This window comes from Centrocercus urophasianus, unplaced genomic scaffold (genome assembly GCF_019232065.1).
Source record: "Centrocercus urophasianus isolate 14NV4802_14NV808 unplaced genomic scaffold, USGS_Curo_1.0 seq_22, whole genome shotgun sequence".
NCBI lineage: Eukaryota > Metazoa > Chordata > Aves > Galliformes > Phasianidae > Centrocercus > Centrocercus urophasianus.
Genome location: NW_024884778.1, coordinates 12231482 through 12256204, shown reverse-complemented (window position 1 = coordinate 12256204; position 24723 = coordinate 12231482). Strand labels below are relative to the sequence as shown.

Genomic DNA, 24723 nt, shown 5'->3' with positions numbered 1-24723 from the left:
TTTATCCACTGGATAGTAGAGCATTCAAATTCATATGTCTTCAACTTAGAGATAAGGATGTAATGTTGGACCATGTCAAAGGCCTTGCGTAGATCCAGATAGACAACATCAGTTGCCTTTCCTTTGTCCATCGATGCTGTCACTGCATCATAGAAAGCCACCAGATTTCTCAGCCACGATCAGCCATTGGTGACACTATGCTGGTTGTCTTGGATCGCCTCCTTGTCTCGTATGTACCTTAACATGGCTTCCAGGAGGGTCTGCTCCATTATCTTCTCAGGCAAGAGATGAGGCTCACTGGTCTGTAGTTCCCCATGTTTACCTTTCTTCCTTTCTTAAAAATGGGAATTTTGTTTCCCTTTTTCCCATCACTGCGTAATTTACCTTACAGCCATGACTTTTCAAATATGATGGAGAGTTTCTTGACAATCATATTAGCCAGTTCCTTCAAGACCCAAAATGATATTTTTTCTTTTGGAATAAGCTTTGCTTTTCATTCAGTGGATCCGCTACCATCTTCAATTTTCAGTTTTGTAGATAGGATATAACAATACAAAATCAGTGTTTTTGTCTGAAAAAAATTACCTTCTTCACAACTGATAGTTAAGCTTTGAGATGGTTCATTTCATATTTTGAAGTTCAGAAGTTGAAAGTACTTTGATTCGGGTATTTCTCTTAAACATCTTATGAAGATTTTCAAATTTTCCAGAACTGAAAGTTTGTCCTTCTGTCATGGGCTTTTTCCCAGAGAGGTACTTCATATCCATCCAATGAAGATGTCTTCTTGGATGAAAAAGGTTACTTTATTCAGTCAAAGCTCTTGGATATTGAAAAGTGTTTTTCTTATTTTCTTTATATGACTTTTTTCAGTCAGTCTTGATTAAAACAGTGTTTGTATCCATAACGATTTTTTAGTATTGTATTGTACCAGAAGATACTGAAATAAGAGTATCATCTTCTATGTGTATATATCATCTTATATGTGTATATAGTATATATACATACGGACATAGATTGATCTGGTCAACTCCGTGACATAAAGCTCATAGTTTCCATTGTTTTACTTTCTGCAAAGTTCAGTACAAAACCACAGGAGAGACGCTTTATCCTTACTCATCCATTATAAGTTAAAGAGATTTCAGTCTGAAATCTCTACTGTATATATTTATCAGTAGATTATACAGTATCATTGTTACATCTGGATTATTTGAATAAAATTTCATGGAATTATTTTTCAGAGCAGAACTTCTCTGACACGCTCTTCCTTCAGTAACTTCAGAAACACAAATAAGAGAATCCAGTAGTCACTCCTAACAGTTTTTACCTAAAAACATTTATCTTACCTGGTATCTGTGAATATGATTGGATATTAAATCTGGCACTTACTGTCTACTCTGTTTGCAATAACAGTTTTTATGGCAACTGTAACAAAGAGTCTGGTTTTGCAACATATATAAGCCTATCACTGCTCAGGTCTTGTCCACATAAAGTAGAAGTAATTTGAACTTATCTTGCAGAATTAATGGGATACTTCTGTACTGTTGGCTTATTCGTAGGTGTGTGTAGATGCAGAAAACCATGGTTGCTTTTTCCATGCTTACTGTTATCATACTATGGATGATTCCTGCGCATCTGGAATTGTTACATAAAATTTAACCTTATGCCTGTCTTGAAGAGTTAAAATAAGTGTAGAAGAGATATTTAGATATAAGTTCATTCTGAAAAATGAAATTAAGGTTGTAGGCTTATTCATGCAACTTTCAGTTCTAGCTTTATTGCTACCTGCTGGGATCTCTGACAAGCATTTGTTTTGTAGAATTGATTCCAGACTGAATGGTTAAGGATTCACAAGTGCTTCCTACTACAGGTGCACAAACATTATGTTTCAGGTGGTGGATTCAAAAAACTGATCAATGATTTTTTGAAGTAGTACAATAATCAGAATCATTTGCTATAAGAGCTGACTGTGAGAATTTTTCTCACTATCCTGAATACAGTATTAAAAAATATCCATAAAAAACTGTTAATGTATCTTTAAAATTAGTGACAAACAAATAAATCTTCAATGTCTCAGTGATTTTTTTGCTTTTGTTGTTTTCTTTCATTAACTAAAATACCTTTCTAGTTTACATGGTTATTTTCTTATCAAGCCGCTGTTAATAAAGCAATCTATTAAGTAATGAACAGTAGAGAGATGGTATTTTACAAATATTGCTTACCTTAGATTTCTTTTTATAAAATATTTTGTACCTTATGATAAAGCCAATAAACATCATTTTTATGATGTATGCAGTGAGAAGTGCAGAGATTAATATACAACTCATTATGACAGTGAAGGATAACAGCATTTAATGAATTTATCTTCAGTGCTAGCCGACTACTTCCTAGCTTTTATTTTTACTGCTAATACCAACCAAATAGCAGTATTTTTAATGATGCTTAAGATACCTTGTAGAGAAACAGTAGATATAAAGTGTCTTTATACTTTATATATACTTTATATACTTTAGTACATATTTAAAATGCACTCAGAAAAATCACTAAAATCCTTGAAATAGTATCGCAGAATTCGTCCACTCTTCATGATGATCTATGATACCTATGTGCTGAAATTTTATTTGTAGGCTTAATGCAATTTTGTTGCTGCCTGGGCTTATAATCGTGCTTATTGCTCATTCTTTCAGATAAAGCTGGTCTCCTTCTTTTAGGAACACAGTGTAGTTTGATTCTGTTTAGATTAAAGAAGATGGTTAGATATAAATCTCTCAGATGTATTCAGTCTCATCGTAGGCTGTATTCTTGCATTGTTTTCAGAAAGATAAACTGTGACAGTGATTCATGCTATATTTTCAGAGTATAAATCATACTGTGCCCTTTCACTTGTGTTAGAGAATAAAGATACGTACATTTTTAAATTAATGTTTTTTGTAGCTATCAGTAAAGCGTGCATTCTTTAGACTCTTGATGGGATTATGCATATTATTTGATTTGAACTAATTAATAATATGGCACAATTAGTGTATATATTTTTAAATTATTTAAATCATTATTGAAATTTATGTACGTTTTACCTTTTAAAGACTAGATAAGAGTTTGTTGTCAAAATACTATCTCTATATTATCTTTAGGCATGATAAATCAGGCTGTTCAAGAGTGTCTCTCAGGATGCAGGTTCTGCAGCCTCTCTGGGCAATGGTTTTTATATTTCATTGCCCTCATGATAAAAAGGGTTTTCCTTACAGCTAATCAGAATTGCCATTGTTCTGAGTTTTTCCTCTTCTCTTCTTGTCCTCTTACAGTCTACATTCAAGAAGAGACTGGCTTCTTCATTATGTCAGTAAGTGAGCTGAAAACTCAGGGTCGGTACTCCAGATATGGTCTTGGAGTGAAATGGAGAGGAATAATGATGCTTGTTTACACTTTGCTAATACAGCCCAGTTTGTAGTTGGCATCCTTTGACTCAAGGGCCCACTTGTTGTTCCCCAGTACTTCACCTTCTGCAGAGCTGCTTCCTATCCAGCTCCTCTTACCTGTGCTAATGCATGGGGCTTTTCTACACCAGATGCAGGACGTTTTCATATACTTTTGTTGGACCTCAGGAAGTTCCTGTCAGCACATGACTAGAGCAAGTTGAGCTGCCATAGAAGGGTGATATACCCCATGACCTTGTGGTGTGTGTTTTCTGCTCCACGGTCTTTGGGATGACTTCAATTTTTCTTTAACATAGTATTTTTTGCTAATGATAATAAGTAGATAACTTTCTTCCTACTTTCAGGCAATTTGTGAACAGCTTATTCTTGTAACGAGTAACTCTAGAAGGATATTATTCTGATGTTATACATACTGTCTGCTACTGTCCCTTTCAGATGAGAAGTGTGCATGCAGTTGTGTGTGTGTGAAAGCACTTATCCATAAAGATGAGACAATTGTTGCTCTCACATAAAGCTATTACTAAAAATATCTTTGGTATTTAAAAGCCTTTGCACATAGTGATGCTTTTTTTCACAACTAGAATGTGAAAACTGTTTTTGCATCTTGCAACAGGGCACGTAACTGAAACTGACCAACCAGAAGAGTGATTTCCTCCTCAGAAGTCATCCTGTAAACTGAAAGATCTGTTTATTTCTCTTATAATTAAGTGCAAGTGTTGGGCAGAGCAAAATAACCTCAATTTTTTAAAATCTTTTCCTCTCATTTCTTCCAGTATCTATTCTGACACTGATAATATTTTGGATGTCATGGCCTTAATTATATAAATCTAATTTACTCTGAAATGTGCAGGCCAGATTGAAGACTGCAAGGGGATAACCTGCAGTGTACTAACTTTACTCTTTTTCAGCCTGTGAGAATTTTTATATTGGTACAGAAAGCATAAGGGAGAGTATCAGTAAAAACAGGGAAAGATATAATGTCATACAAATCTTCAAAGATTTAGGTCTAATATGTGAAATCTGATATTTCTTGTGTATAATTTTTCATGTGCATCCTGGAAGAAATTTTCTCTTTTGCTGTGTGTTATATAGGTCATATGAAGTTATAGCTGCACACTTACAGAAGTTACAGATGAATCAATGATAATCTTTCAGATCAGACCCATTGCCCGGAAAGAGCAGAACAGAGTTCTTCAAACAGCAGTATGTCAGATACAGCACTGAGAGTAATAATGCAAAAAATAGAAATTAAAAAAAAAGAGAAGAAAGGAACTCAAGACTACTACCTTCCAAATAGCTTGCTGTGTTTATTTTGGACAAGCTTGACATCTGTGACACTTTGAGAAGAAACAAGAATGTGCTAGACATAACAGAACGAGAGACTAACACTGAAAATAACATGATACCCCTTTAAAACAAGCAAAAATAAAAATCCTTCAGATGTTAAATTCTACATCTGAGCATGTATCTAAACCAAAGGACAAATCCTTGACATTAATCTTGGATTTTGTTACTTCAGCCAGCATATTTCATTAGCTGTGTGGAGAGTATCACATTGCAAAAGCCAGCATATAGTTTGATATCATTGTTTTGTTAGTGAAAATTATATATCAGAAATAAAGAGCATGTATTTTTAGCAACACTTACCAGTGGCTACACCACATCCTGCTTGTGCTGATGTTGTTTGTGTGAGTGCATAGGAAAATCAGAAATATATCAAAGTACAGAAAAAGATAACAATTCAGATGACATAAGAATAGGAATGTTCTTATAGTTTCATTTTTTTAAATAACAACTTTAAATAACTATTTTATATTAAAAAGAAAAAATCTCTATTCCAGTTTATTCAGTCTAAGAAGACTGATAGGAGTTGCAGAGGCTTAGTTCTTAAATGTCTATCCTGTACATGTTTCTGGAGGGATGCTTTGCGGGCTGTGACTGTTTTGACCTCAGGGCTGTCTCACCTTTCTAGCTCAATGCCAACCTCTGTAGAGCCTTGAGGGAGGTGCCTCTTCTCAGCACAGGCAGTTGTAATTCATCCTGTCCTGTTAAAAGCAAATAGTATAGAGGTGGTGTTCACGCATAAGACAGATGCTGGCACTACAGGCAGTATGATAAATTTGTGGTTGATCTGCTTGATTGGAAGGGCTCCTTTACTCATATCCACCTGAGGAGAAAAGTGGTATCAGGCAAATATTTTGGATGCATTTTTGCACTGTTTTATAATAGCTTTACTGAAGTGTCTGTATTTGACTGCTGTTTTGGAAAAAAACTGCTTTCAGAAGCAAGGATAGCTGCCAATCATGATTTGAGGGGCAGAGATATTTCACTTTAAACAAACATGTCCAAAGTTGATAATTTGATAATAATTGAATGTTTGTAAATTTGATAACAATTATGACTTAAAAGATATGAAGATCTACCTTTTTATACTACAGGCTCTTGATTTTACGGAAAGGATTATTTGACATAAAAGGATGCTCTGTGTTATGGGAGTGACAGGATCTACCCACAATATGCATTCGAGTTTCTGAATTTATCTTCTCACACACATGAATGTAGCCCAGCTGCATGGCTCTTTGTACAGATGTTTCTGTTTGCAGCTGCACAACTGTAGGGCAAAAATTTTTAGTTCATCTCTTGGTAGCACCGTTGCTACCCATGGCTACTTACACCTAAGCTGACAAAGATATAATAGCATATGAACTATGAAAACTGAGGGGAATGTTCTTGATTGGTGTTTCAGATCCTTCATTTATAGAATTATTTACTAGTTAAGTGCCTCTTCCTCCACACAAAAGCAATTTTCTGAATTCATCAATGCAAAACAGATATGCCTCAAACAAATAATTTTGTACTGTACTTTGATGCTTGTAGTTCACTCTCATTTGTACTTCAGACATTTAATCTTAACTTTATTAAATATTAGATATTAAAAACATCCAAAAAGACAAGTCTTTATGTTACACTGAGCAAAAGCCAGATTTTGTCATGAAGTCATTACTGTCTGTAAAACTTTCTTAAAAAACTCTATCCATATGAATTGCATATCTGTATCTGAAATTCTACTATGTAAGTTTTAAATGACTGCAGCCTTAATTGATTTGATCTCTTCATTGTAACTTCAGGTTCGTATCTTTACCTATCTGATTGGAAGAGAAGCTGCTTTTGCTGATAACTTGAAGTGGATGGCCTGTGCTAACAAAGGTTAGTTAACTTTCTACTGTAAAAGCATAGCTTTTAAAGCTATATTACTGATTCTGTCTGCATACATGGTTGTATCTGCATACAAATATTGTGCCAGTGATGTCTAGTCAAAAAAGGTGTTTATTTTTTTCAAGGAAAAAGCTTATTTACCTGTAACATGCAAATTAAAATTTCTGAAGCGTCTTAACGGTCTATTCTTAAAATTTAGTTCAGAGAACAAAGCTTAGATTCAAAGCATTTGTCCCATTATTGCTGTTATTACTCACTCATAGTTAGTTTGTCGTCTAAGAATGTTGTGTGAGCACTGTTGAGTCAGTCATGGTATGTAAAACACCAGACATCCTGTCCCTCAAGGAACTGACAGCGTAATTGAAAAAACAGATTTATTCTATACAGAAAGAGCATTAAAACAAATAAGATGCTGAGATGCTACAGTAAAAAGACTGACTAATGTAAGAATAATTCAGAAAAAAAAAAAAAAAAAAAAGAGGAAAGCAAAATTAATTAGTCTTCAGGTTTTCCTTTTCTCTTGGAAAAAGTTCTTTTTTCCTTTGTGCCACGTTATATTATGATGAATTGCATCAGGTGCTATCCATTTAGCCATTATTTCTTTAACTACTGTTATGTCCAGCTGATGGAAATTACTTAGTTTGAAGTCTTGTCTTAATCAGCTAATATTACACCATAATTTAGTTTAAGTAATAGTATAAGAATCCTTTGAAGCATCTTTTTGAAGACAATTTAATCAACAAAATATTTTAGTCCTGCTCTTCAGATTCATAAAGATCTAAGTATAGCAACTCAGAAAACAGGACCAGGCAGTACAGACTGCCTCACTAGATCATCTGGTCCATGTCTTTATTCTCTGAGGGGTCACCTTTGTCATTTTTCAGGACTGCTTTGTTCTTTTCAGAGCCACGTTGCGTTGAGTCAGAATCTTACTCATATGAATCAACTAAACAGTTAAATTACTGCTTCTTCTATACTTTTTCTTTTACACTCTACTGAGTACATACAATATCTGCTTTCTGGTAGCTTACAATACAAAAAAATCTTTTACCTCTAATTAGAAAATAAATAGTTTTTTATAACTTTGAAAATCATAACTGGAAGCAGCGTCAGTCATCATGTCAGGCAGTATGGATTTAGAGTTTTTCCGTTACAGTTTTCAGCTGCAGCTCACTCATTTTCTTTTAGTGAGGGGAAGGATTACAGCACAGACAGATGAGCAGTATAGGAAAGCCAGTCTAAAGATTGCCTGAATGGCTGGACTGCCGTTTACTGCTTTCCTGGGTGGGCCAAAGTATGTTGTTGTCACTGAGGGTCAATGGCTCTAAAATCAATTTTCCTAGCAGTGATTTTCGCCTTGGAATTGCAACAAGAGGAAGGGTGTTTGGTGGGTTTCCAGCTGACTAGACTGTGGACAGCAGTCCTTTCCATCTAAACGGATCACAGGGGAAATTCATACCACCTTGCAAAACATATTTAGCTTCCAGATTCCAACAATGAATCCTTGAACGACACCCTCCCCCTGGCTTCATTTTCTGTTTCATTTTTGTGTATAAGTAGGGCATATCTAGAGGGAGTTGGCTTAATGAAGCAAAACACCAAACCATTTTAAATGCATTAAAACATTCAAGAACCCCAGTGTCCTGTCCCTCTAGAGCGGTTTGTGAAATTTGCAATGATTTACTCATCTGTACCATAAGACAGTGCATGTGAAGGAAAAGAATTAAGATTTACTAACATCCTCAGTTGCATGAAGGTAAAAGTTTCCTAATGCTCAGTATGCATGTTCCAGATTTTAAAATAAGCAGGCACTGCCTTTTCCTCAGCAGTCACTTCCAACAGAATGCTGTAAAATAAAGATGGGAGTTAATGTGTTACTGACTATCAAAGCAGACAGTAGTAAGCTTATTATTTTTTTTTCAGCAAAATACTGTGTTAGCAATTTGACAGCCTCAGTTTTGAATGCTTATTAATTAGCCAGGATCACTGTGTTTAGCATATTGGAAAATGGACAAAGAGGGGGATTCATCAGTACAAAGGAGCAGAAGCTGGGAAAGCACTGAAGAGCAAATGCTTTGCATATCAGAGGTCTGATAGCGGCTATCTAAGTGCCAGCAGAGGACAGATTAGCCCTGAGGCAAACTGTGCCCCAGCTGGAGCAGTTTATAGTCTATTGTATTAGCAGGGAAGCCTTGTGCACAGGAAGCCTTAGTCACATCCATTCCCATTAATAGCATGACCCCAGCACCTCCCGCACTGTAGGCTATTGTGGGGAGTGGCAGGCAGCCAGTTACAGGCTGTTCACCTGCTTGAGAGGCCTCCTAGGAGGAGGGGATGCATTCTCTGTGTGAGCTTTACAGCTGTGGTGAAACAATGAATTCCCTCCTTAGCCCCTACCAGAAGAGGAATTTTTTAATTCTGGGTATTTTATTAGTTGCAATAATAGTGCACCTACTTTGTATGCGTCCAGAAAATGAGAAACGTCACACTCTATTTAAAAGTGTATTTGGGGGCATTTTTAAAAGTTCCAAGTCTGATGTTGGACAATTTAGAGAAAAACAAGCTGTCCAGAAACATTGCAACACACTGTGTAATTATGCAAAGGCATAGCATAAGTGTCTCTGTTTAACCATATGATTATTCATATCTCATGCTTGTCATTACCAAATCCTATCCGTTTCTTTCACAATTTTTTCCCTGCTGAGGAGAAGAAAGTAGCACTAAGTGTAAGGAGCCCTGGGGTGGTGTAGTTCACACACCAGGGAGAGGAGAAGCATGTGTTAGAATGCAAAATGTTAAGCACAAGTTTGCTGCCATTGGTTACACGGCCTGAGCAACTCTGCTCAGAACTTCAGAGCGTGTCTTTATGTGACGATTAAACCTCACTACAGGAAGGGTAAGATTTTAAACCCATGGGGTATCTCTGATCTCTAGGAAGGAGAATTTAACTTAACAGTGGAGGAAGTTAATTCTTATGAGGTTTGACATTAGTCACACATAGCTGCAAACACATGAATCATCAAAAGGTCTAAATATGGAGAGAAAGTGAACTAAAAGAACATTGCCAAATGCTGTTCCTACCTATACTACAGTAATTTTTTTTGTAGAATTTTTCCTACAGGAGAAAATCTAAAAATGTATGTAAGGACAAACATCAAAAATGTAGGAAAAGTAATTTGCATAGCTGTTTGCTTTGCTATAATGGAAACTAGAACTTAAGGAAAAACCTTTATAGAAAAAAAAATAGATGAACCATACATTCATAGAAAACAGTTCACATTAAACAAATAATGGAAACTATGAAATCTTTGTACATTTTTCTAATGTGACATACAAGAACACACAAACCGTATTTGTGAGGACACAGATCATGTTTAAGCAGACAGTGTTGAATGCAAGCAGCGAATTTTTCAAACAGAATTGTAAATGAAACCCACCCCTGAGATCACATTATGAAAAAACCTAGAGAGAACCCGTATACTTGACTCCATCATGTCATGTCTCTTACATATCGTTGGCAGCAATTTTTGTATTTCTTTAAGTTCAGTTCATTGTAACTACCCAATTATAAGGAATAAAGTACCTAACGTACTCTTTCTTTCAACTTTTCTTGTTTTGCAGCTTGATGTGCGAATGCATCTGTGAAATATTTTTTTAAATTTTTCTTTTTTCCATACTGAGGTCATTTTTCTTCACTTGCTGACCTTGACTCCTCTAGCTGTGATGCTCACCAGGCTAGGAGCACTGCATAGCTAGCCTGCAACTACATGTGTGCCAGCATACATGTGCACATTTACCATCTGGCTCCTTCCAAACAGAATGCTCAAAATCACTTCTTTCAATCCAAGTGTAGCCGCAACTTTTCATTTGTCTTTGAGACTTTCATTTCTTTGCTAAGTTTGTTTGAAATGTATTCAGAATAAGCAATAGACTTATTCACTGTCTGTTTTAGTCTTAGGAAATTGGGCTAAAAACTGTTTGCTCTACTGTACAGCTTAGGGATAATTTGGTTTGCAAGTACTACAAAAAATGAATACATTTTGCGTGCTACATGGAGACTTATGACATACTATTTAAGATGTTATGTGAGATATTAGAATAGGTGATCTTGGAAATAGTACAGAGAGAAGTTTTTAATATAGTACACAACCATATGCATGATAGTTATGAATAATCTGCTCAGGTTGGCTTTACCTGATCCATATTGGTCTCATCTAAATGAAAACGAAACAGAATTCACCATCATCAGTGTCTTGCAACATGTATTGACATGTATGCCACAAACATTTGGGTGTTAAACAGAAAATTTTTTTCACTTGAAAAATGGATATAAAATCTTCTCAGGAGGCAATTGGAGTAAAAGATTATTCTCCAAAAAGGCTTTTTTTTTTCTATCTGAAAGGTAATTTACATTCTGTGATTAAATAATTTTCCAGGCAAAGACATCTAAGAGCTTCTTAAATGAGCCTTTAACATTTTGACTTTAATTGAAGCATTACATTAAAAAGTACTAGCTAACTGTGATTTCAACCTGTATGGATGTGAAAGTAATGTTTGATTAAAACCATCTTGTGACATTTTTTCAAACGGTTAATCTGTTCTAACACTTTAGACATAATACATATTAAATATCGTTAAGGTATAAAACCAGTAAGTACAGCAGTTGGTCCTTTGTTCACTGTACAACACACAGTGCAAATATCTTTCCATCTCTAAATTTGCAGACTGCTATGAGAGAAGTATTGGCATTATATGCAGTGAAATTTTCATGAGCTCAGCAGAAAGAAAGAATGTTGGGGTGATGATATAAAATCGCATGGAAAAAACTGAAATAAAACAATGCTTAAATCTGTTATTTAACGCCAATTAAAGACTTGCCCATGGGGACAACTGAAAGTATGTGCTTGGTGCATGAGAACAGGGTTAGGTGAACATAGTTGGATATCTCCTGCTGCAAATCTCTCGCAAAGAAATGAGCAGTGTCTTGTGTGCTCTTTGCTTTTAGTGGTTTGAGTCCTGGCTGAGCCTTTGCACACTAGGCTAAGTTGCAGGAAGCAAGGCAAAAGGTTTAGTAGTCTATCTGTGCTTCTGCTTGATTTTTCTGAATTTCTATGAGTTGTTGAGGATGAAATTTGAGACATGTGAACAGAGCTGAACAAATGACCTCCAAATATTAATTCTCTTTTCTGCTTTCTGGAGTTATACTAGAACTCAGACACTCAGAACTGCTTAGGGAAAACGTAGATTATCTCCTGTACAATAAGAGCTCGGAAGTATTTGGAATCTTTGTTTAAAAGGTTTATAAGCTGCAGTGTGTAAATATACAAATGTATTTATAGATACAAAATTTGTGAAGTTATTGACAAATAATCATATTTTGATTAAGTATTGATGTTCATAACAAAATGCAGAGGACCAGAAAGTTAAATATATTCTAACACTCACAGGAGGGGATAACCTCATATTTTTATCTTGGAAACCCAGTTGCAGTCACAGAATTGAAGCAGGCAGCACATCAGAAAGAGAAAATAAGAATACTGATTTTTCTTGTAACTGTTCTAAGCCAGTAACTCATGTAATCTCAGTGTATAAATTTATTTCTTTACAATATTTGCATAAGATTCTGCTTTCTCAAGTACAAATTCCTGTATTAAACTTATAACAATCATTTATTCTGAAAAAAACTTTGGAAACCTTAGGAAAAAAAAATACACATCTGTCTTGAAGCAACAGTTAAGAACAGTTAAGCCTTGATGGTATACGTAGCTGTCAGCCTTCTCACAAAATACTGGACTGAAGGAATTTTTATTAAAATGAATACTGAATATAGGAGCAGCGTGAATACTATGCTATGAATATTAATACAATACTACTATACTAGGATTATTTGAGTTCAGAGTATAATCAAATTGATTTCTACTTATTGAAAGTATACATTAAACAATACTATGAATTGTCATTTGGCCATAAAGGCTGTCTACATGTTGTCTTAATTCATGCATATGAATCTATTGCTGGTGTCAGGTAAAATGTATGTTTTGTACTGCACAGATCACTGCCAGGTGTGTTAAAGCAAAGTTCCAGCTCTCAGACAAGAGACCCCCCTTACAACCTTGCCAGACTTTATCCTGCCTATAATAAACACCACCCAAAAGTTCTTCCCAGCTGCAGTGTTTTCTGTGGAAGGTTTCATTTAGCAGCTCCATGGAAGATGTGATCATATCAAAAGACTAAATGTTATATTGTTCTTTTTCAGTAAAGAAATGTACGTGAAAGACAATTGATGCTTTTAAGTAATGCCTGGTGAAACCGTAGCCTTGAAATTTGTCAGTCCTTTGTCACCCTTGCATGATTTGGACTCCAAAAGCCAAGGTGATGACTTATAAATATACTTGACATGCAAGGAATGAAGAGGAAGTGGTGACAGCTCAAATAGCTGTGGCCTCTGTTGTTCTCAGTGCTGTCAGGTTGTAGGTGAAGTTTTAAAGGATTAACAAAGCTGTGATCACTTAAAAAAGCAATTCCTATCCGAGTCTCCATTCTCACTGACCTGCCATTTGAAAATAACATTGCTGTTGTTATCAGAGTTTTAGTCACATTCTACAAGGACAAATGTTTTAGAATGTCTGCAACCACTGTTTTGTGCCTAGTTCTAATCATTAATGCTTCTTGAGACTGGACAAACTTAAGGTGAGATAGTTTTGTACAAACTTCATGGTTAACAGGGTTTAAAAAAAAAAAAAAAAAAAAAAAAAAAGTAGTATTTATTTACCATCAAGCAACAGGAGTTTTCTGGAAATAGAGAATTTGGATTTGTGGTCCAGAAATTCATAGCAGTCTTGGGAACCCAAACTTTCAAGAATGGCCAACAGTTTTACTGACTTCTTCTGGTTATTACTCTTTGAGGCTGCTTCTCATCAAATGTTCCTTCTTTGCGTTTCTCCTTTGGAAATAAACAAGCAGAAAACACAACTGATGTAACACATCGTACTCCTTGAAATCCTTAATTTGTTTTGCATGATTTGTAACTTCAAATTGCCTGTTTTTACAGGGTTTTTTACTCAGATCTCCACCTTAGCTGATGTTCAAGAGAATGTCATGGAATACCTCCACGTTCTTAGCCGACCAAAAGTTATTGACCAAGAGCATGACGTGGTATGGACAGAAGCATATATTGACAGCACTGTAAGTCTGCATGAGAAGTCATGTAATGACTTTAATGTAAGCTAACTTGATGAGGAATGTAGAGAGAAACTGTCGTTAAAAAACACTAGTTGTGCGTTTCTGTCACTGGAATGCTCCAATTCAATGTGAAAATCAGATCTTGACATCTTTGTTACAAGCAAGTAGTTTGAGATTACTGAACTTCACCAGGCATTTATATGTTATAAATTACACAGAAAATAATGAAACAAATGTGAGTGATAGCAATGTGTTTGAATTTGACCTCTAACTACGCATTTTTCTTAATCAGCATGGACATTGAACAGAAATTGGTTGGATTGAATAACGCTTTTTCTATATGCTTTCAGAGACAAAATATGAGTATGTCAGTGTAAAAGCTCAGGCTGACAAGAATCAATATTTTTAGTATAGAGATGTTGATCAACAGCTCAGTGACAATTATGCTGTCTTAGTGTGAAAAAGACCAAATAGATTCTGCCTTTTAAAGTAGATAGAATGGGTGATCTGATAATAAAATTGTCAGAACCATTCAATTTTAACCTGATGTCCTTGTAAAACATTAGAGGTTAAAGGGATTTTTCTGTAATGCAGTGACTAAACATGCAAACTGTTTTTTTAGTGTCATTTGTGGTAAATCTTCAGATTTGCAGATAGAAGTTAATTTTCATGAATTGATCTAAAATAGTTTTTCATCTATTTTCTTTATTGCTTTTCTTTTTACGCAATTAAAATATTTTGATCTCTAAGTTATCCACAGATCAAGAGTTTGCCACAAATATCTGGCCTTTAGTACAAGGGGATGCCAAGTTTTTAATCCAATGAATTGGAGATCATAGATTACTAATAGCAATTTTTTGAATTCTTTTTGTTACATTTTACCCTTCATGAAAGTAGGGCAAAATAGAAAATCTTGCCAGTTTCCCTTTGTGCTTTGTTGTTGTTGTTGTTTTTTAAGGGATTTTGTTTATTTGGAGAGTTTTTAATACTTCTAGGAGGTTTGGCTTTAAATAAGCAGAAAAATCTTAAAAAAAGAAAATACTGTGGAGAATTTTGCTTTTCATGTTTGCTTAAGTCTCTTTTATTCTTTAGCTGAGTGATATAAAATAAAAACTAAATCTGTAGTTACCAAGTAAAAAACATTTCTTAGGATTGTTATTTTAAAGTGGTTTAATTATCTCAATTCTTTCTTATTTACTTATTTTTAAGGATGCGTTATTCCAGATTCCACTCTGTTCCCATTCTGTTAGTGGAACACAATGGTGAGAAGAAAACTACCTTATTAGTCAGTTCAGGGCATCCCACAACATGGGAAGATGACTAGGGAAATCTAGTTCTCATTCACCTCTTGCTTTTTATGTGCTTGAAGTAATCAATGTGCATGTGTGCTGAAGGAAGTTAGTTTGCTAGGGAGAGTAGCAGGAAGAGATCCATGTATTTATTGTTTTAGTGCAACCTTGTTCTTAGCCCCTGAATCTCAGACTAAAAGTGCTGTTGTACATGAAGTATTTCTTTCTCAACACCCAAGTCCTCCCCTTTTTCTACTATCCAAGTACGAAATGCTGCTTCAGAATTAATTTTATACTTTACTTTTTCTTTTCTTCTGTTAGTCTGTATTTCTTCGATCACTGCAGGGAGGAATATATTTAGAAAAGTTATGCTAATTTTTGGTAATTCTTCCATTTGTTTTGGAAAGTCTAAGGAAAACGAACAGCTTAATATAATGTGAAATTCTAGCTGAATACAGCAGGGGTGTTTAAACGCAAGTGCATACTTATGCATTCTAGAGGGTGTAAACATGTACTTCCATGCACACACATTTTTATGAATGTCTGAAAGCTCCATTAAGAGCCTTAATACTATAATAACTATTAAAACAAAAAGATTTAAAACTAGAATGCAAGGATCATCTTAGTAGCAAAGTACTTTTCTCCTGCCTTCTTCTTCTTATTGCCATAAATCAAAGCAAAGCATAAAACTCATAAACAAAGAACAGGATAAATTAGAGCATTCATATGCAAAACTTTGGAAATAGCCATGAAAGGAATCTAACTCTGTTAAGATGTCTGGCAGCTGTTTTCAGAAGCCTATTCCTTGGCCATTTTGTTTTCAGAAGCCTATTCCTTGGAGTTGGAAGTGCTACCCAAATGATCCTCTTCATTTTCACAGACAGCTTGTGTCCCTGCACCTCCATGGCTTCTGCTTAGACCTTGTTAGCTAAGAAATGGGAGTGTGCTGCCAGAAAACTTAAATGTTCTTGTCAACATTCAGTTGCGTCAAAATAGACGTGGCTAGATTGTTGGGACCACACGTGGGGTGTAATACACGTGACTGTTTTAATAAGATACTTCTACACCCTCACCAAAAAAAATGAGTTGACAAACTGCTGTTTCAGAACAAGCGACAAAATGCTGCAGCATACTAGGATCCAGACAGAAACATTATCAGCAACTGTAAGTCTTCTGACAAGGGAGTGCTGTCACCTTAAGAGGTGTCATTGACTCTCAGAAGGATTTAACAGATTTCTGAAATCCTTTTTAGTTAGGTTGCTGCAGAACTGGACTTCTTCGTCATTGCTCTCTGTTCAGTAATTTACTTGAGAAACAGTGCTTGAAGACCATCTTGAGTAATTCCAAAATTAGCTTCACAATAGTTGAAGTGCTGTTTTAGTAATAGGTTAGTAGTTTAGGTGCTGCCAATGCAATTAGACTAAGATCTTGAGATTTTAGAAGATGTGATATAAGTCCATCTGTATGTAGCGTCCTGATGCAGTCCTGTGGTTGCATATTCCACACCTTTCCCAGGTTATTTTAGTATAGAATTCCTTTGTGGACAGCATCTATTAACCTCCCATAATTAATAGGGCTTGACTGGGGTATGTTGTCAGCCTCTTATCCATTTGTACCTCTCTACTCAGCAGTTTGATACGCTCTGGAAGTGAGTAAGCCTTGTTGCATCTTTGCAGGTCTGGGGGAAAATAAATTTGTGTTATCAAAGGTAAGGGGGCATGCAGATATTTCTTGATTGTGAAGTCTAATAGGAGAAAAGATCATCTTGCTACATGGTGCACATTTGTGTGGAGGCACTAAAAAAGTTGCAGATAGGACATCTGGTTGATGGGCCCTAGGTGATGGTGTCTGGATAGCATTCCACTAGACCAGTATCAGTACAATTTTTCTGCTACTTTAACATCACTGGGGCCTACAAGTACTTAATGCCTCAGAAAACTGAATAACTTAATGGGTCCTTAAAAATAGAGTTGGATTTCTAATTGGAAGTTTCTAATGATACTCTTTCTTGAGTAGATAATAACTATAAAGTATGAAATTATTTCAGGAAAATAACAATATTCAATTGGTCAGTCACTGCTTTTAAGCATATATGCAGCCGTAGCAGGTCAAGACGGGTGAATATACTGAGAGAAAATGAAAAAGTGCCTGGGCACTGGGGTGTTTCAGTAATCTGACGTATAGAGCTGGTATCTGGGGGAGATGGATAATTATCCATAAAGTACAGAAGCCCTTAATTCATTCTCTTGATAACATCTGGAATGGGGGAAACATTACTTTTATTTTTCTGTAGGAAATGGAAAAAGAAAGACTGGACTGGCACCCGAATTCCCGCTGTTTAAATGCTTACAATTGAGAATTTGTTTATTGAAGCGTGTAACTTGACTTACTTGAACCTTTTCTAACTCTTTCTGGGGAAATTTGTTTCTCATAAGTATACCTTAGGATATTCTCTGGTTCTAATGCACCGTTGAGTTCATCTCCTTCAGGCTATTAGTTTCAAGCTGTGAGCACATTCAGATGTGCATTACCATATTGGCCCTGTTCACTTTCCAACTGGAGGGTTGCTTTTCATAAAAAGGACAAATTATTACTTCATTTAATATTTTGAGTTGTCTAGTGCCTTGGAAGCTAAGAGTTCATTAAAAAACAAAAAGCATTGAGACATATCATGACTAAGTATTTATGAAATGCTACCAATGAATATTGTAATTGTGTTATTACATATATGATTCATCAATTTCAATTTAGTTCTCCTCATCCTTGTGAAATGTATACTGTAAGTGTACTCTTGCAGGTTCTTTCTGTAAATTTAGTAGGGAGTATAGGAAGCTAATACTTCAAAGATATGTCATATCAATTTCCAAATATTTTTAACTGTGGAAACTGAGATTCTGGAATACAGCTCTTTATCAGTGGTGAATTCTGAGCCAGTTTCAGAGAAGCAACAGAGCTGTGCATGAGATTCTGTGTATAATGTGCAGATATAAAATGCTCCTACAGACTCAGAGCTTTTATGCTGGCATTTTTTCCATCTAGGAGTTTTGGGTGAGGTATTGTGCTGTTTAGTTTTTCTCCCATGCACTCAATTTTATTTCTGCTCAATGCACAGAAGAGCTTTTATGAAGTAACAAAAATAAAATACTATCCCATTTCCACTAGCTTCTGTTCCCAGAGATATCTTCAAACGCTTTTGGTAGCACAAGTTAATTGTGCTATTATAATAAGTAGATGTAATTAGCATTTTTATATGGTAAATGTTCCCTGGGCCTCTATTTCAAAAGTAACTTCTAGACTGTAGTATTGGAATGCGTTAAAGTGCATCAGGGCATTCAGAATTCTCCTGTATGTCTACGGCAAGTAAATACTGCTAATCACTGCAGAACTGAATGTCAGGAAATGCCATTAATCAGCAGCTGCTAAAATAAAATTTACACAGAGGCAGTGAATGAATTTTTTTATGCCAGTTTCAAAAATCAGAGATCTGTGATGTTGTTGTGTAGTAATTTTTTTGTTTGTTAGCTTTGTTTTGTTTTTCCTGATTCTGTGTAGGAATGTATTATATTATCTAACTCTTCCTTTGTGTCCAGCATCTCTTAACCTCCCATAATTAATAAGTTTTTAGTGGGGTAAGTTATAAACACTAACTGGTTCTGATGTTCCCATGAAAATTTCCTTTTCTTTCTTTCACATTTATATATATGAATACACTTAGGTGATGATAAGCCATGCTTGAATATTAGGCTTTCCACCAGGTAGGTTTGTTTTTAAAATAAGGTTCTTCAAACGTTGATTTGCCCCACTATGGACCTGCAGTGATCTTTTAACAACAGAGATATGAGATCAAAATTAGAGGGTAGCCTAAGGAGTGCCTTCTCATCAACTGTCAGCCCAAATTATTTTTCCTGCAAAGATAAAATAACTCCAACTATTTCATCTCTTCCAAAATTTCTGTAGGAGAATGATTACATTTTGAGGATTCAGACCATCTGCTCCAGCAATGATGGTCTGCTGTATTTGCACTGGAATCTTATAGATAGTGCTTGAAAAATGACAATACAAGAAATGTACGCACAATAAAAAAAAAAAATGCATGTATTTATATGTAGGTACAACATCCCTTTAGGCTGATGATTTTGGGGGTGTCTGTGGGAGTCTTCACTGGCAATCCAATAAAAAAAGTCTGCAAATCATGACTTTATAATTTCTCTGCTCCAAAATTTCCAATCACAGTAATTAAGCATTCTCTTTTTTTTTTTTTTTTTTTTTTTTACTGAACAGCTCTAATCTGTTTGTTTTACTGCTGAATCTAGAATAAATGAATTATCATTAACAACATTAACTGCTTCATATTCAGTAAGATCTGTGTCAACTGTCAAAACCTAATGAGTGCTCAAGAAAGTAAATGAATAAACCTCTCAACTGGATAGAATTAATGCATATTCATTATCTTTTAAGATGCAGCTCTAAAGAACAATGGATGTTGTTTCTTTTTGTTAGCAAATGCACATCCGATTTACTTATGTTAGGCAGCAGGGTGCCAATCAGTTCAGAGGCTGTGCTACTTTAATTTGAGTTTAGAGCCTTTCCTCACACACCAGCAGTGCAACAAACATGGCACAGTTTGTCCCAATAAAACACACAAGTTGGGAACCACTCCTCTTTCCAAAATGAAATGAGGACATGCACAGGAAAATAAAAGTCATATTGACCTGATAGGAATATGGACACTTTAAGAGTACGTACACTTACATTCAGTGCATACAAATTAGGACATGCCATGCACATACTTGAACGTATGTGTATACTTTGCATTTTTTGAAGTAAACTACTTTGATAAATTATGTGTTTGCTTTGCGCTACTGCTAACGCTGGAAGTTATGCTAGTAGGGCAATTATCAGTGATTGCATTAAGCACAGAGTATTACTACAGAGAATTAATTGCTGGTTTTCAAAACCACTAGGAAAAAAATGTTGTAAAGAAATGGCAATATTTATTTTAATGAATTAACACTTTTCATGTGTATATATGTATATAGTATTTACACTATAAAATACTATATGCTGTACATCAAAAAGATGTTTGAAACATCAAAAACATAAGCAAAAACAAAAGTCCTGCACTTAAAGAGGAACATAAAATTTCCTGCTGGGGATGTGGAACATGGAATGCCATCTGTATTATATGGCACTGAGAAAACTGATTACGTTTGGACCTCTATTTCATAGCAGATGGGTTCATTAAATTTAATAGCCTCCAGAGCCTTTAGGAACAGTGTTAAAAACATGTGGAACATGCTGAGACACTTCACTTCTCGCCCCACAGTCATTATAACTGTGGCTCAGACTATAAATATTACAGTACTTTATTCCATTGAAACGGATTACTATTATAATTATTTTTCCTAGTGCATATTTGCATGAGAAATAAAGAATACAAATCCTACTTTTTCAAACTTTGAGCTATGGAGTTGATTTCTTTATATGCATTTTACAGGTCTTTACACTTTGGAGGCTTTAACTTTTGATTATTCTGCGACATCGGCAAGCAGCTGTAAAGTTACAACAAAATTAAGTATTAAGAAGCTCTGCTCCAAATAAGACAAGCATTGTATTAAAGCATAGAAAAGAGATCAAAGTACCACTATATCTTGGCATTTAGCTGTATGTTGGCTCTCTTTTCTAGTATTTTATATGATAGGATAACTGACTTTGGCCTTTGTTCATCTTTCAGCATTAGCGCATCATAGACATTAAATATCCAATTTCAAGATGGGATTTTGCAGTTCCTGCAAAAGAGTTTATTTAAATAGGTTTTTAAAAATATTTTCAGAATTTGATAGCTAAGGGAATATTTTGGAGCTATTTACTCTTTTATTTTAAATTGCTTCAAATGAGAACATGGAAATTTTACCATTATAGATGTTTAAGGGCTAAGGCAACTGTCTAATGTTTTTCTACCCCTGCCTTTAGAAGTCGTAGTGTTTAGACTAACATATATACATTACAAAATTTATAAAATTTGTTCATGATTTCTTTTTCCAGGAAATACAGTAGTGTCACAGTAACCATATCATACGTTCTACAATGCAGTTCTAAATAATTCTTCTGTTTTCTTTTGTACTGGATGATGTGGCCATCCACAGTATCTTCTACTGCTTTCTAAGATCATCTTTAATTTGTGCTGAACATTTTATTGAGAATTTCTCCCTTCACATCTCCGGTGTCAATTTTGTCACTGACCATTGCTGATATGATTGCCACTAACATCCTCAAGGGTAGATGATGTATAATGATGAGGATACCTCCTTACTATAACTTAAGTACATGCAAAGTATTAGGTAAGAGTCATTAATCGTTTAGAAGGAGCAGAGATGGTGGTGTAAAGAGAGTGCAGGTCAACACTATAAGCAGTGGTCTGTCTATGAGATCTTAGGTGTTCAGGGTAGTTTATGAAAGTATGCACAAAAGCATGTTCAAATCTTTCTTGGAATTATGTGGACAGTGTGGTATTTACAGCTCTTAAAATGTTTCAAAGAAGTTACATCCTCGAAGCACATTATGTGATGAAATTTTGGAAATAAAGAAACATTAACATTTAAACGTGAACATGGTTTTCTGTTTTGAGAGCTGTAAGATGTAAACATTGCATTGCCATTAACAGTTAAAGGGGTGTGTTTTTTTGTCACTTTTGCTGTAAATATCATGTATCTTGTCCTTCAGTTACTTTGCCTCAAATTACTGTTTCTTCTTAGAAGAAAACTGATTTGATGTATGTTAAAAAGAATCCATAGAATTACACGTATCTGTAGGGTTCACCTGCTGGATGTTCTCTCACCAGTTACTACAGCTTATTTACAGAGAATTGCTCAGCTACCGAACGTGATTAACAGGCATATTCATGCCAAAAGGGGTATTGGTCTCATTTGCAGACACCTGCATACTAGAGATAAAACAGTTTGGGACCGTTTCCAGCTGTGGTCTACCAATGACAATACAGTGCCTCTAGGTGAGGGGACAGAAAATGCTTTTTATTTCCAGTGTTTCATAGATAATTTTCTGTTTTATTATGACAGAAATGAAAATCAAAAGGTGACAAGTCAGTAACTGGAGGGAGAATTTTTTTCTAGGTCTCCATATGTTATGTTGAATATGACATTTAGGAGGATGTTTCTGTTCTTAATGAATTTAACTACCAAAAGACATTTGCAGCCAAAACTGTTTGCCTGTCTTTGATTTTATTACCTATATTCTGAGTGAAGTGTAACTATTTTCAGGGAAATTGTATCTATTGGGGCAGATACATTACCTTATTTTTTTCTCTGGGTATATGCCTTCAGTTTTCATGCAATAGATTATCTAAGGTAAGTAATAAAGTAGGAAATCAATGAATTTGGCATAATGTACTCTGATCTTATGTATGCCATTCTTTAACTGGAAGAAGAGGGCAGTGAAGATGTTATATACTTTATCTTCACTGCTGGAGTAAAACCTGAAATAATAAGAAAAGGCGCATTAAATAATTGCTGCCATTTAAGTTTTGCTGCAGAATTCAGAGCATAACTGAAAAGAAGAAAGAATAAAGGGAAGAAGTCTTCTCTTTTGTCTATTATTCTGCAGATATTGAAGCTGTTATTTATAGCTCTGATATTTTTGTACAATGAAGAGATTTCATACAACTCATGGATACATATGATGTGGTATCCACATGAAAGTTATGTTTGCCACAGTCATCATGATTAAGGTTTACTTTGAACTTATTAATTTCTGAAGAAACTATTCAGAAATGCACTTTATTCTACAAGGAATAGAATGTTTCCTAATGATATCCTTGCTGCTTGATGGCAAGGAGTTTGACCTTTCTCCACATTATTGGAGAAATATTTATCAGATCAGATCTTTCCCAGCAAGCATTTCCATTAACAATTAATTCAAAGATGATCTATCCAGCAGGTCAATATCTGATCAGCAACGTGAGTATCAGGAGAAAGCTTAGAGCATTTCTGCATTTACTTTGGGATGCAGAACCACTTCACCTGCACTAATGTCAGATTTTTCAGGAGGAATATGTAATCACTCTAAAATTTACATTGTCTAGTTCTTGGTTAAGTGCTAAAATCCCTAAGTATTCTAAGTATTTTGATCTCTAAGATTTTGTAGTAAGATTTGACATAAAAGGTCTCTAATAGCCATTCCATTTAAGGTTTTTTTTTACATTATATGCATACTTTTTGAAATTTCAAGTTGTGAAGAGTACAAACAGAAAGCTTCTTGCAAAATAAAATAGCACGAGAAATGTAACTCTTTCTACAAAGTGAGTGAATCTTAATATAGCCTGATGAATTCAACTTGCAGTGTGAGAAGTCCATAAAATGCTCCATGGCTTTCTCAATAAAGTGTAGCTATAAAATCTCAGTGTAAAACTAGAATGGTGAGATACATTACCCACGTTTTGATTAAAAGGATATGGAAACAGTAACTGTTCCTCAGAACAGAGCTAATGAATAAGAAGCAGCATTGATTAGAACGCTTTATCTGTTTATGTCAGCACTAGACAGGTCTATGATACCAATCTTTCCACAGGCTGCTAAAATATATTCTTTTTAAATATCTGTTGATAGATTAGGAGTTTATCTAACTAAGAGATTTCATAGTGTTAAATTATGTAATCTGATTAAAGGTTATTATTTTTTTAATTCTTTATTTCATGATATATTTTTAAACTAATGCTTCTAACAGTGACCTAAACACTTGCTGTCTGATCTTGTGCATCTCTATTAGCAGCTGCTTTGTGCTCTTGCATGCAGGCCTGAAAAACATGTTTCTGATTTGGAGGCACAGAATGGCCACCTTGCTGTCAGTGAATTTTAGCAATTGCTGTTTTCTAAATAAACATTGAACATTTGCTTCTTAAATGCTTATAGCAAGCCTGGACATCTGCACAGAGTATACCACCTTTACCTACAAAGCAAAAAAGCGCATGTACTCATGTACATGAGCTTCATTCTTGGGTTTCTAAGTGCAGCATTTATGCATTATTTTTTACACACAATTTGTTTCTTGTCATTAGTGTATGCTTCCTCTGAAGTAGTGCAGATGTTTCTGAAGATAAAGCAGTTTGTGTTTGCAAGTTGTTAAAAGAGAGAAAAGATGATTCCCTTCGTAAAGCTGTTTGAAGCTTTTAATTTATTAGCTGTGCAGCTCATGTACTTCCTACTGCTTTCTGGACCTCTTGATCTGTGTCTGTGGATTTTTTTCTCATGAAATGAAACAGTGATAACACTTTAGAGCCTTCTTACATTTGAAATGTATCCCCTATCACTCATCAGCTCAAGTAATCTTTTGAGCATATAGTATGTACCTCATTATGCCCTCCAGCATACTTCTTCATTCAGAGCTGTTCTGCACCGTTGCTAACTGACATAATCTTCAAGGTATTTTGCAGTAGCTAAATAAAAGTTTATGTAATAGTTTTGTATTTTTAAAAATGATAACTGAGGAAAAAAGAATAAAACATAATACTTTGTCATAATGCATGGTGCCCAGCACAGCTATGATTTTTAAGTAAGAGTAAAGGGCAGCTTATAATTTGTATCATTAATGTA

General features: G+C 35.0%; 1 protein-coding gene across 1 annotated transcript in view; it reads left to right on the top strand.

The window, feature by feature from the left end:
* Nucleotides 1-24723, top strand: part of CACNA2D3 (calcium voltage-gated channel auxiliary subunit alpha2delta 3) — a 397031-nt gene that overhangs the window by 241225 nt on the left and 131083 nt on the right. Inside the window, exons 12-13 of the mRNA XM_042823539.1 lie at nt 6560-6638; nt 13699-13832. Of these exons, the coding sequence (XP_042679473.1) occupies nt 6560-6638; nt 13699-13832 (213 nt within the window). The remainder of the gene's footprint in view (nt 1-6559; nt 6639-13698; nt 13833-24723) is intronic.